The sequence below is a fragment of the Tauraco erythrolophus genome, chromosome 3 (assembly GCF_009769465.1).
Source record: "Tauraco erythrolophus isolate bTauEry1 chromosome 3, bTauEry1.pri, whole genome shotgun sequence".
NCBI classification, from domain to species: Eukaryota; Metazoa; Chordata; class Aves; order Musophagiformes; family Musophagidae; genus Tauraco; species Tauraco erythrolophus.
This window is the reverse complement of record NC_141467.1, coordinates 76,185,653-76,198,474: the sequence shown is the minus strand read 5'-3', so window position 1 is coordinate 76,198,474 and position 12,822 is coordinate 76,185,653. Positions and strand designations below refer to the sequence as shown.

The following is a 12,822-nucleotide window of genomic DNA, read 5'->3' as shown; positions in this document are numbered from 1 at the left end:
TTAGATCATCTGCATTCAAGTTAAAAAGTTGAAATTGTAAATGGAACCTTAACACTAGTCTCATGAGAATGTGCATTATTTTATAGTCCTCTTTGACCTGACCACTATTTGCTAAATGACAAAAAAATCAGCCAATTATAGCAAAAGGACGCTAACATGGAAGCAAAGGTTGCCAATAAAAGGGGAAAACAAACAGGTTGTAGTCGGAGGAGTACGGACACAGAGAAACCGAATCCTCTGTGTGTGATTTTTCCTCTCTCACTTGAATACCTGTTTCTATCAGATAGGTATCTGCCACTTGGGATGTATCTGTGTTGCAGAATAGAGTAGCATATAAGCTAAACCTTGAGTGAACCTCCTGTTTCTTGCAGGCTGACAAGACTGCCATACACACTCTTCACATACATTTTCAAATGTGCCTTTTTAAACCACATTTTCTATTGTTAACACTGCTTTCTCTACAATCAGTGTGCAGTTTTCTTCTCTAAGCAGCTCTTCTTGATCCAAAATCTCCTATATGAATGCTATAAACCAAAATCCTCTTGAGGAGTCATAAATGTCCAATGTTTTTGAGGTGAGTAACTCCAGTTCTTGGGCTACCAAAGCAGCAGAACTGCTTTTTAGAACCTAAACTTTAATTCATGCAAAAGCAAATAAGTAAATAAATTATGCTGTGATGATAAAGATATCTTTAAATGTATGTGCCAAGTATAATAATTTTTTTCCTGAGTGTGCAGAACAATAGCTCTAAGAGATGCCATGATTTCATTAATGACACTGGTAATTAACTCTGAAATTCATCAATAGTATTTAAGTGTTAACTTTCCTATCTATTTTACTGCTACTCATTTTTTCCAGATGCATCCAATCCATCTAGGAAATTCCACAGCCTTCGGTTTACTCTTCCAGTGCCAAATTGAACGCTATTTCTCCCAGACTTCGATTGCCAAGACTCATCTTTCCCCAGGTAATACTTCCAACATTCATTTGTGCTGTAAACATATGGAAGAAAAAATGTACTAAATAGTGTGTTGAAAGTTGAAACGGATAATATAAAATTAATTTCTGTGGACAAAAATTAAATGACACAGGTTGTAAGTACAGCTAATTTGGGCAAGTTAATTAATACAGTAATTTTTAAAAAAGTCTATTTTAACCATGTTGATGTGGAATTTCCAGTCAGGTTAGAGCAACACAAAACCTGGGATAACTACCTTTCATTTAAAGCTCAAGTTGATATGGAGTTATGGATACCTTTGTGTTTGTGTTACAGAAGCCACTTAGTAACTAGACCTTTTCACACTTTTGAAACATAGTATTTATGACGTTTGTTTCTTTCATGACCAAACCCTTCAACATATTTCTAAGAGGACTTTGTTGCTTCTCAAGCGGTTTGGCTATGTCAGAGTATTCTCTCAGAACTCCTCGTATCTTCCTCCTCAAATCTGTCAGGCACACCTGTCACTGCTCTGTATTATTTATTTCAGTTTTGTATATTGCTTTCTTCTCTTAGCTGTTAATAATATCAATCTTACACACGGGGTATCTTGTACAAATGAAGGAGATAATGTTCAACACAAACTGTTAAGATCTTACAACAATCACCAGACTGCCATTCTGACACTACAGTAAACTCAGTGAATAATCAGCAGCACAGTCCAAAGGAGAGCTGGACCATTCGTAAGCCTTTGGCTGTAAGGAACCCTTTAGTTTGACACAAAAATGTTGGGAAATTGCTGATGAAGTTGATGTTTCAACGGGCCATTCTTGCTCTGCAGACTGAGTCAAAAATAAGAAAGCATGGAGAATGTGCATCAGCAGTGGGAGAGGAAACAGCAGCATGAAAATTGTCATAAAGTAGAAAAAATAAAGTTTGATACGAACAGTTACACAGAGTATATAACTAAGGACTTGGCTGCTTCAGCGCCTTTTTTGGATTTGTTCTTCACTATATAACCCAATATTAAGTCATGTTCCAAGAGATGTTCTTATGAAAATGTTATTATCAAACAAGAGATTTTTATTATTATTGTGTATTTCTTGATGTTTTTCTTCCAGGAGCCATTTCTCTTTCATACCATATCTTCTTTCTCCCTAAAAAATATTTCTCTTAGTCTTGAACTGCATAATTACATTTTCTATATCTATTTCTCTTGGCCACTTCTCCTGCCTTCAAGATACTAGGAGAAAACCTGCTGTATGTGCTGAAACGGATGTTGTCACCACAAAGACCAAAATAACCGAAGGACTGACAAAAGCCTCACAGAAGAGATTTTATCTTCAAAATAGCTCCCTGAGACAGAGAAATCATATTGCAGACTAGGAAATGATGCTTGGGTTAGATTAACTTGATTCATAACTCCCTGAACAAGCACCAGAGTAACCTAACCTGAGTTGCCTCTGCTTTGTGCAGACAGTTGGACCTGATGTCTTACAGAGGTCTTGCTGAACCTAAATTATTCTATGATATTATGACACTTTGTTGGTGACATGGACAGTGGGATCGAGTGCACCCTCAGCAAGTTTGCAGATGAAACCAAGTTGTGTGGTATTGTAGACACACTGGAGAGAAGAGATGCCATCCAGAGGGACCTTGACAGCCTGGAAAGGTGGGCCTGTGAGAACCTCATGAAGTTCAACAAGGCCAAGTGCAAGGTCCTGCATGTGGGTCGGGGCAATCCCAAGGACAAGTACAGTCTGGGAGGAGAATGGATTGAGAGCAGCACAGAGGAAAAGGACTTGGGAGTGTTGGTTGATGAGAAGCTCAACATGAGCCGGCAATGTGTGCTGGCAGCCCAGAAAGCCAACCGTATCCTGGGCTGTATCCAAAGAAGCATGGCCAGCAGGTCAAGGGAGGTGATTCTGCTCCTCTACTCTGCTCTCGTGAGACCCCACCTGGAATACTGTGTTCATCTCTGGAGTCCCCAACACAAGAAAGACATGGAGCTGCTGGAGCGGGTCCAGCAGAGGGCCACGAAGATGATCGGAGGGCTGGAACACCTCTGCTGTGAAGACAGGCTGAGAAAGTTGGGGCTGTTCAGCCTGGAGAAGAGAAGGCTCCGGGGTGATCATATAGCAGCTTTCCAGTACCTAAAGGGGGCCTACAGGAAAGCTGGAGAGAGACTTTTTACAAGGGTGTGTAGTGATAGGACAGGGGCAATGGATTTAAACTGAAAGAGGACAGATTTAGATTGGATATAAAGAAGAAATTTTTCACCCAGAGGGTGGTGAGGTACTGGAACAGGTTGCCCAGAGAAGTTGTAGATGCCCCATCCCTGGAAGTGTTCAAGGCCAGGTTGGATGAGGCTTTGGGCAACCTGGTGTAGTGGAGGGTTTCATCGCCCATGACAGGGGGGTTGGAACTAGATGATCTTTGAGGTCCCTTCCAAGCCTAACAATTCTATGATTCTATGATTCTATGATTCTATGACTCTGTGAATTAGAAATTCAATTTATAACTTCATAATTTTTTAGAATTTTTACACTTTCAGACTTTCTTGCTCTCTGACTTCACTGGCTCTTTGTGAAAAATTGCAACCTAAACATGAACCAAAACATTCTGAAATATTACCGACTTCTATGACTCTAGAAATTTTCCTTGTGATCCTACAACAATTATGTGTGAGGTTTTGCACTGTCATTTATCTTTACTTAGGTTCTTTATAAAGCCATCGGTGGAGCTGTAGGACAACATGGTAAAGTGCACTGGCAGTCTAAGTCCGCTCTGCTTCCTGACCAGACAGCCTTATGCCTACAGTGAACCTTGTATAAAAGAAGAACCGTAGATACCTGAACACAGGCAATATGAGCGTGATCCTGGCAGGAACGCATATTCAGTGCAGTATTCCCTCCTACACTGTTAAACTCATTTGTTGCTTTCATGTCCTGTTGGACTCTTCAAATAGTCAAACAGAATTCATATGGACATATCTATGAAAGCCTCATTCCATGAGCAAAAGGCCAGGTGTTTAGAATGTCTTTTCCAAACCAGAATTAAATATACCAGTGTGAGATAAATATAGATGTGTGCGATATGTGATATCTATCCTCAATCTTTGCAGTTTATTATATCTTGTAATGAAGCTCTCTTCTCTTTAAAAGTTCCAGCTGGTACTATCAGCAGCTAAGCAACACAAAATGCAGAAAAAACATGTAATATTTTTATTTTTTAGTTGTCATATGCGTTTCCATTCAGAATTGATATACAGTGAAGTGGAAGATTTTTGCCCTGTGTTCAAAACTGGACATGGGAATGTTTGACGACGTCTGTGCCTGCTTCTAGTAATTATCCACTGTAAACCTGTGACTATAGTCATTCATAAAGGATATATTCTACAGAGTCTAAGAAACTCAGCTGGTAAAGGACCACAGGAGACAGACCTCTTCCTGCCTTTCAAAAAGGCTAAAAATTTTAGAACTAAATGGAATTCTCAGTTTTTCAATTTTGCTCCCTTATAAACCTGCACACTGCTTATTAATTGCTGCTGGTAACTGCCATAGGCAAGGACAGAAAAATCATATAGGTATTTGATAAAGATAAAAATTTGCAAGACACTTATAAAGTATATGACTTAAATCATTCCAGTACTTCAACAGGTCCCATTTCTTTCCAATTGGCTTTTTCTGCTTCCTTCCTTCTTTACCTGTTTACATACCCATTCATCTTTGTTGCTTTTTTCTGTCTTTGCTTTATTCTCTCTCATAATCTCATGCACACATATCGACAAACAGCCCTCTGTATGAGTTCTAAATTCTTTTCTATTTCTTTTTACCTTTTAAATGTCCCATGAGGCTCTGACCTTACTCCTGTATGTTCCTGCCCACAGCTTACTCATAAATATTCAAATCCCTTTCTCATTATTGCTGGCATTTCTTCCCTCACGCAAGCATTCCTGAATGACATTTTTCACTTCAAAGATCTTCTCTGTCCTTCACGTGCCTTGTCTCTTCCCTTGGCACTCATATTCACACATTGCTACTCTCTTTCCTTACCAACTTCTTTCTTTACCTGTGTGGTCTCCCTCTCTCTTCCTCAAACACGCTTACAAATACTCAGGTGCTTTTGCTCTCCACCGTTCTATTCATACTACTGCTTTTCTTCTTTTTTCTTCTGATGAATACAGTGTAAAGGAAGGAGGTAGCTGTATTTATGGCCCTGTGCTTTTCAGAATACATAGCCACAGCAGTCCTGATGGGACAGGTGAATGAAATTCCAGTTACAGGGATATATGTATTTCCATTTCCGTTTCCATTTCTGGGTATTACGCTAATGGCAGACTCTACCAAATAAACCAGCAAAAATAGATCCAGTGCTTGCTGAGGGTGCAAACAAGAAGGAGGCCCCTTAGGAGAACAGGAAAAACAAAAGTGACAGTATAAAGTTAGTGAGGTAGTGTTTCTTTCACACCAGTTACAGTGCTTAATTTATAGACTAATGAAAGGAAAGAAATTACTGATATACTAGAAGCTACAGAGTTTACTAGATGTCATAATACAATTCACTACCCTAGGAATGGAGAGAGGACAGCTGTAGTATTCTTGCCTATCAAACCTCTGTATAAACGAGGTTCTGCACTCCCACTTAAGTATCTTGTTCCAATTGCTACTTCCATCACATTTTAGAAAGATTTGTCTAACGTTGTATCTGAACTTTCTGAATAAGTTAGTTGATTCATTTTTTCCTTCATCCCAAGCCCAGAAACAATGAACTATTATCTCTGTCCTTTTCACAGCAACGCTTTCCATATCAAGAGACTATTTACCCCCAGTCTTCTCAGGCTAAATAAATAGTGCTCTTTCAACTTTTACACGTCTGACTTTCTATGTGTTTTAATATATTTTTTTTTTCCTCTGGACTGTCCTTAGTTTGAGAACGAACACAGCTGGCTTTATCAATCTTTAGCAGAAAATCTAGAATATTTCTGTCAGAGATAATGCACACCTATTAATACATCCACAATGAGGCTGCCTTGTCTTTTTCTTTAACGGTATGCTGACTCATATTTACTTTATAGTCCTTTACAGCCCCCGTATTCTTTTCTGAAGTGCTGCTGTTTTACCAGTATTCTTTTGATTTTACTTTTGATTTTTCTTCCCAAATGTAATTTGCATTTTTCAGTATTAAGTTTCCTCCTGATGGTTCCAAGACATTAATTTGTTAAGATCATTTTGACTTCTGATACCAGACACCAAACTGCCAACAGGTCCTTCTGGCTTGCTGCCAACTCTATATTCCATGGTTTCATCATTCACATCACTAACAATCTGAAGAATGGAAAATGCCTTTAAGATCAAGCAGTCAACATGAAAAAAGTATAAGGAATCCTGCTTAAATCTGATTACTTCTGGCTAGGCAGAACATGACTTCTTCAGAGATAACTGCATTACTCTTAAGATACCATATGATGGATAACAAGGATATCATATGATGGATACGAGGGTGGTAAGACTTTGGAATAAATTGCCCAGAGAAGTTGTGGATGCCCCCTCCCTGGAGGTGTACAAGGCTAAGTTGGACAGAGCCTTGAGTAGCCTGATCTAGTTGAGAGGCGTCCCTGCCCATGACAGGGAAGTTGGATTAGATGATCTCTAAGGTCCCTTCCAGCCTATGCCATTCTATGATTCTATGATAACCTATCACAATCCTGTGTGCTGCTACTGAATATTGTCAAGATTTTATACATCTAATCTGCATGTGATTTAATTCTGGTCATTGACTTCAACTATCTGAGTAACGTAATTTCATAGAATCATAGAATGGTTAGGGTTGGAAGGGACCTCAAAGATCTGTCAGGTATGTCCTCCAGGCTGTTCTAGACCATGATCAAGTGTCTTTGTAACATTTTTGGTAAACAAACAAGAAAAAATAAGATAAATTTTCAAATCTTGGAACTTTTAATTTTTTTTTTTTTTCTCAGTAAGCTTGAGGGGTGGCGATGGGAGGGTGGGGTGTTGTCATTGTTGTTGGCGTTTGTCGTTGCTTTCTCTTTTTTTCCCAAGATGGATTATTGCAATAGCTTGTCTCACCAACATTGGGGACCATTCCTCCATTCCTTTGACTGGATAACACACCAATGGGCTGCAGAAAATGTCTCATTAACCATAAAATCACTGCAAGAGTAGTTTATCTGCCATAATCACAAGGCATTTTGAAGATCACAATATCCAGCATAAAGTTCGTCTAAGCTATAGGTATGTCATGCATGGTTTTCCCTTAAATATCTGACTACATATTTGGACGCATTAAAATAGATTTCCAATCAACCCCATACCCAGATTTTTTTTCTGGCTTGTTTATGTCACTGTTAACTACGCTATCATGATCTCACTCTCTGAGTACTTTGTCAGCAGTGACTTCGGATTTTCTTCCAAGCCGCGGAAAGAACAAACGGCTGCGGGACCCACTGATGACTACGCGATGATCCTTCCCCGCCAAGGGCTGCATTTCGAGCAAATCCATCTCTCCGCCTTAGTCACTGTCCAACCACTTGAATTTCCCGCTTCCACTGCGTGCTCCTCCCTCGCCGCGCTCCGTCTCGGTGCGTGCCGAGAGGTTTCCCGGCAGCACGGCCAGGCGGGTGGGCTTGCGCCGCTAAACTGCAGCGCACCGGGGCTGGGACGAGCTGCGCGTCCCCGGCCCCTCGGTGGCGGCCGGGGAACGCCGAGGCCAAGGGACACCCTCGCCGCCCCGCCCCGCCCGGCCCGGCGGCCGCTCGCAGACCGCGCCGAGACGGCGTTTCACGGTCGCTCAGCGGGAGCAGCGCACATCGCCACCCCGCCGGGCTTGCGCCCCCGCTCCCCGGCGCAGAGGGCGGGCGGGGAAGCCCGGCCCGGGCGGTGCGTTCGTGTGGTAACCCCTCGGCACACGCGGCGGGAGCGGGAAAAGACTCGGAGCGGTCACGTCGCGCCGGGCTCTTGTCCGTGACGGGGGGAGAGCCGCCCTCCCGGCGGACTTGGCACTTGGGCGGCTGCTTGAACGGACGTGCCGAGCGCTCCTCCTCGGCAGCCGCGCTCTGACAGCCGGTCTCCGCGGAAGCGGGCTGGCTGCCCGCCGAGCGCGGCCGTACGGCGGCGGGGCGGCCCGGTGGGCTCGTCGCCTTTAAGACGCCTACGGGGCGGGGCTATGTAGATTGCGGCTGAACATTCTGGAGTGGCGGGGGGCGAGGCGAGGCGAGGCAGGGCAGGGCAGGGCAGGGCAGGGCGCCGAGCCGAGCCGAGCCGAGCCGAGCCGAGCCGAGCCGAGCCGAGCCGAGCCGAGCCGAGCCGAGCCGAGCCGAGCCGAGTTCAGCCGAGCCGAGTTCAGCCGAGCCGAGTTCAGCCGAGCCGAGCCGAGCCCAGCTCAGCCGAGCCGAGCCGAGCTCAGTCGAGCCGAGCCGAGCCGAGCTCAGTCGAGCCGAGCCGAGCCGAGCTCAGCCGAGCCGCCGGGCGGCCAGGCCGGCCGTTCCTGGGCGGAGGGGGAGGAGGCAGGGGAGGAGGCAAGGGAGGAGGAGGAGGGGGAGGAGGACGGAGGGGGGGAGGAGAGGAGGGAGGACACGGGGAGGCAGTTGCTGCTGCTGGGCAGAGAGGAGTCGTGCAGGAGCTGCGGCGGTACTCGGACGCCACATTCCCTCCTTACGGGACTGGGGGTGAGGATGAGCGAGAGCTGACCCTGTCGCCGCTGCCGCCGCCTGTGCTGTGAAGTGTCTGCTCCTCCTCCTCCTCCTCCTCCTCCTCCCCTGCTGTGGGTGAACCTGCGCTACGGGCTCTTCACCGACACCGGGGGAGGGTTGGTTTGTTTGTGTATTTTTTAAGGCAAAGGGAGAGAAAGAGAGAGATCTTCCATCCACTGAAGCACAGTTCACTATGATCGTACTCGCACTCAGCACTGGAAGCCGGTTGGATTTCGTGTCTCAGTCCAGGGTGTTTTTCTTGCAAACCTTCCTTTGGATTTTATGTGCTACAGTGTGCAAAGCGGAGCAATATTTCAATGTGGAGGTAAGATCAGCCGTATGCGTGTGCGAGCGTGTGTGCTCCCCCCTCTCCCTTCCCCGCCCCCCCACCCCCCCCTTTATTTATACCCCCTAAATAAAATCACATCAAATATCCAGCCAGCCATGTCTTCCAGCAGCCAGGGCATACGCCTGTGTCGGCTTTCTTTCCAGCGGCCGGTAGCTAGCTCCCCTCCCTGAGTTCCCCCGCCTGACGGATGCGTTTCAGCCGGAGCTCCCGTTATCCGCGGCGGCACAAAGCGCGATGCCGCGCGCCGGAGCGCAGCGCGCGCGCCTCCCCGCTGCCCTCGCCCACGGGAGACGGGGAACCCTCCGCCCGGGCACACAGGAGACCTGGGGCGTAGCGTGTACGCGCGGCTCAGGGAAGGCTCTGTGAATATCTTGGATTTAGGATGCCGCTGTATTGCTGAGTTTCCTCAGCCTTGGTTTTGTTTTTTGTTTTTTTTTTTTTTTTTTTTTTGAAAGAAGAATGAATGAAAGAGCGTTATGGGGACGGGAGGAAGGAAACTGGAGATTTTGACACGTTTCCTTTTGGTAGAGTAATTGACAAAATAAGATCTTTTTCCGATTTAAACGTAACAAAAAGAGTTGCCACTAGAAATAGTGAAACAAACGGCATAAAGGTGCAACTACAGCTCAAAAGTTAGAGGGTATGGAGGACCAGGAAACAGAATTTTTCCAAGGGAAGAACTTTAAAATGTGGGGATACCTAGACGGGGCAAACCCTGAGAGTTTACAGTGACAGTGAGAATTTGGTGGACATCCGTTTCTAGTCACTCTTCTATACGCTCCCAGTTTTTTCATTCGAGGTTTTTACATAGTGCTTTTTATTAACTAATGATCCTTTACTGACTTTATCGTCTTTGCATATGTTCTTTCATCCTTTTCCCCCCTCCTGTCACTCCATTCGTTCTGCTGTGAGCCCTTTTTCTTAATCTGTTTCAATGTGATGTGTATATTTCCCCTCTTCCTTTCCCTGTCTATTCTTTCTTAATCTTTCTTAATCTTTCTTGTTATATGTCTCTTTAATTTATATGTGCTCTTTCAACTTCTTATACATAATTCTGGTTTCCTGTTAGATCTCTGTGTTCCTTCGCTTTCTTCTGTCCTGCCCTCTCCAAACTTTCTGCTGCACCCATGCACCACCCTCAGTCATTCTTGTTTCTACTCTCTTTCGTCTTCTGTGTTCCCATAATTCTTTCTCTCAGAAATTAAGTCTGTGTCTTTTCCTCTGTCTCGCACATATGCACACTTGCTTGTTTTAATGAGCTCTTGTTCTCACTCAGTGACACTCATTCTTGCTACTGTCTCTGGCAACACTGCTCCCGCAGATGCTCCTCTGTCCCTAGACTCTGTCCCTTTTTGTCTAAAATTCTTACCTGTACTACTTCTCCCTCTGCCTCCTGCAAGTTTGCCTCAAACATATAAAAAAATCACTTTTTCTTTCCCCACGTCTGCTTTCATTTTAGTCTTTCCCTCTCTACAGGCAACTGCCTTGCCACATGCAATCCTTTTCTCAGCTTAACAACACATCTGTAGCTTCTCTGCCTTTTATTTCTCTTGCAAGTAACGTCTTTTTACTCCATCGTTAAGATCTCCTCCGATTCAAAATCCTAGTCTTTTTTTCTGTCATCTGTGCTCTAGCCAGTCTTGTTCGTGCCTGATCACAAACGTGCATCTCTGCCTCTGATTGTAAGCTCTTTGGGGCAGGACTTGTGTCTTCTAACATGTTTCTGCAGCGTGTACCATGCTCGGGTCTGGAGTACAATTGCGAAACTTTTGCTAAACAGTGTTCAAGTCGCAAATTTCAGAGCGCAGATTCAAGTTTTGTCCTTCTTTTGCTCGTGTCCTCAGCTGCCTTCTTTACTGATGAGCAGAGGAGAGCAGCGTGGAAGAGAGGAAGTCGTTCCCTGTCTCCTCTCCAGGCTTCACAGGCTGCCCCCCTGCAGGGTGTAGGGAAGAAATTCCAGCGACAGAACTTTCTCCTCCCACAGTAGTCTGCTTTGCTGGCATCTGGCTCTGCTGGAGAGACGGGCGGCAGATGGAGCTAGTGTGGGAGGAGAAAAAAGATTGGTTTAGTCAAGTGGAATATGAACAGGAGGCCAACTCCAGTCAGAAGGAGGTTTTATGAGGGAAGAAGGGAAACACTTTCATTTTTGCCACCTCTTCCATATGGAAAACGGCACATTTTGAGGGCAAAGGCAATATCGAGAACAAGAAATGCTGTTGGGTGGAATGAAGTAGCGTGCGTGTGTGATGAGGGCACATATTTCTTCCTACTGAAATATGCCATCTCCTGTTCTTGCTCCCAGTCCTTCTGAAACAAAGTGTGTTGTCACATGCCAGCGCTCCTCATCTCTTTTCATATTTAAATCTTTCAGCCACAGATTGCTGGGAGCCAGGAGAGTGTTCCAGGGAATTACTCCAGTATTCAAGAGCTGTCCTAAAATATGGGATTTTTCCCTGGGCCGCTGCCTTTGACCACTGTCAGCGACATGGTCCTGGGCTAAAGGAACCTGACATTTGCCCCAGAACAGCCATTGCCATGTTCACATTGTTTCGATAGTGCTGAAAATTCACTTTCTTTTTGTTGTGAATAGCAAAGGCTAAATGCATGGGAAATTTGAGGCAAAGGACTTGGCAACAGCATGCGTGTATTGTGCTGTGTGATCCTCTGTGTCAGCACAAGTGCATAAAACTTTTGTACTTGATAGTAAATTGTGAAAATATGACAAACATTTCCTATTGCAATAAGAATAAATACTGAAAGTAAGGTTCAGGGAAGAAGTGGTGTATGTTTAGTTGAATGAAATGTCACTGAACAAATACTTAGGATGGTTGGGAGGCAGATTTTTTTTTTTCTTTTCATTCTTTCTTGTCTCTAAATAAAGTGCAGATAATACCTGTTGAACATTATAAAATGCAGAGATCATTTGTACCCTCTTGTTATTCTCTCTCATTTAATCCATGTTCCTGATTGATTAGCAAAATCTATGTGGTAGTATTAGCAAAATCTATGTAGTAGTGTTAGATTGTTTGGTTTGCTTGTTTCAATGAGGGTTTGTTAGGCTGTGGTGCAGGGCCATTTTTCGGTGATATTACTGTAGCTCAAAGATACTAAATAATAATCTTAACTTTTCAAGGAAAAACACAAAGCTGAAGTTTACAAGCTTGTATGAACATTACTGTTCTTTACAATTTTGTTGTCCCTCGATAAAATTTCTTTTAACCAAACATCTACATAGATGAAGTCCTCAAGCTTCCAATGATAACTGAGTTGTCAGTCCTGAAATGTATTCACGCATGTGGTATTTCATGTCATAGACATAGCTGAGTAGGATTTGAATCACAGAGTATGGGGCTCTGGAGAGGCATACTTGCACTCTGAGTCAGTGAAGGCTTTGTGGCAAAGCTGCATGAGAGATGATTGTAGACTGACAGTTTAAGTAATCATGATGATGATGAAGCAGTCTGGTTTACTGGAAGGTGTCCCTTGCCTGTGGCAGGGGAGTTGGAACCAGATGATCTTTGAGGTCCCTTCCAACCGAAACCGTTCTATGTTTCTATGATTCTGTGAAGTTTATGATTCACGTAGTCTTATGGGGAAGAAGACTTTAGCATTACTTTTCAAAGTTCACTGATTACCAGTGGCATTTTTGTGAGACGTTGTTTCTGACATCATGAGAAGACTTGAGGACTACATTGTTAGCTCCCTCTTCTCAATGCTGAATTATTGGTACAAAACTATAACATCAATGAGTAAGTGCACTGACAGAATGTAGAGTTCATCAATGTAGTGTTTTTCTACTATTTTCAACTATTTCTGTACACTAGC

At 44.0% G+C, this 12,822-nt stretch overlaps 1 protein-coding gene across 1 annotated transcript in view; it reads left to right on the top strand.

The window, feature by feature from the left end:
• Positions 1-8,841: 8,841 nt before the first annotated feature.
• MMP16 (matrix metallopeptidase 16) overlaps positions 8,842-12,822 on the top strand; it is a 185,996-nt gene continuing 182,015 nt past the window's right edge. The window contains 1 exon segment of the mRNA XM_086609441.1: positions 8,842-8,973. Coding sequence (XP_086465567.1) covers positions 8,842-8,973 — 132 coding nt within the window.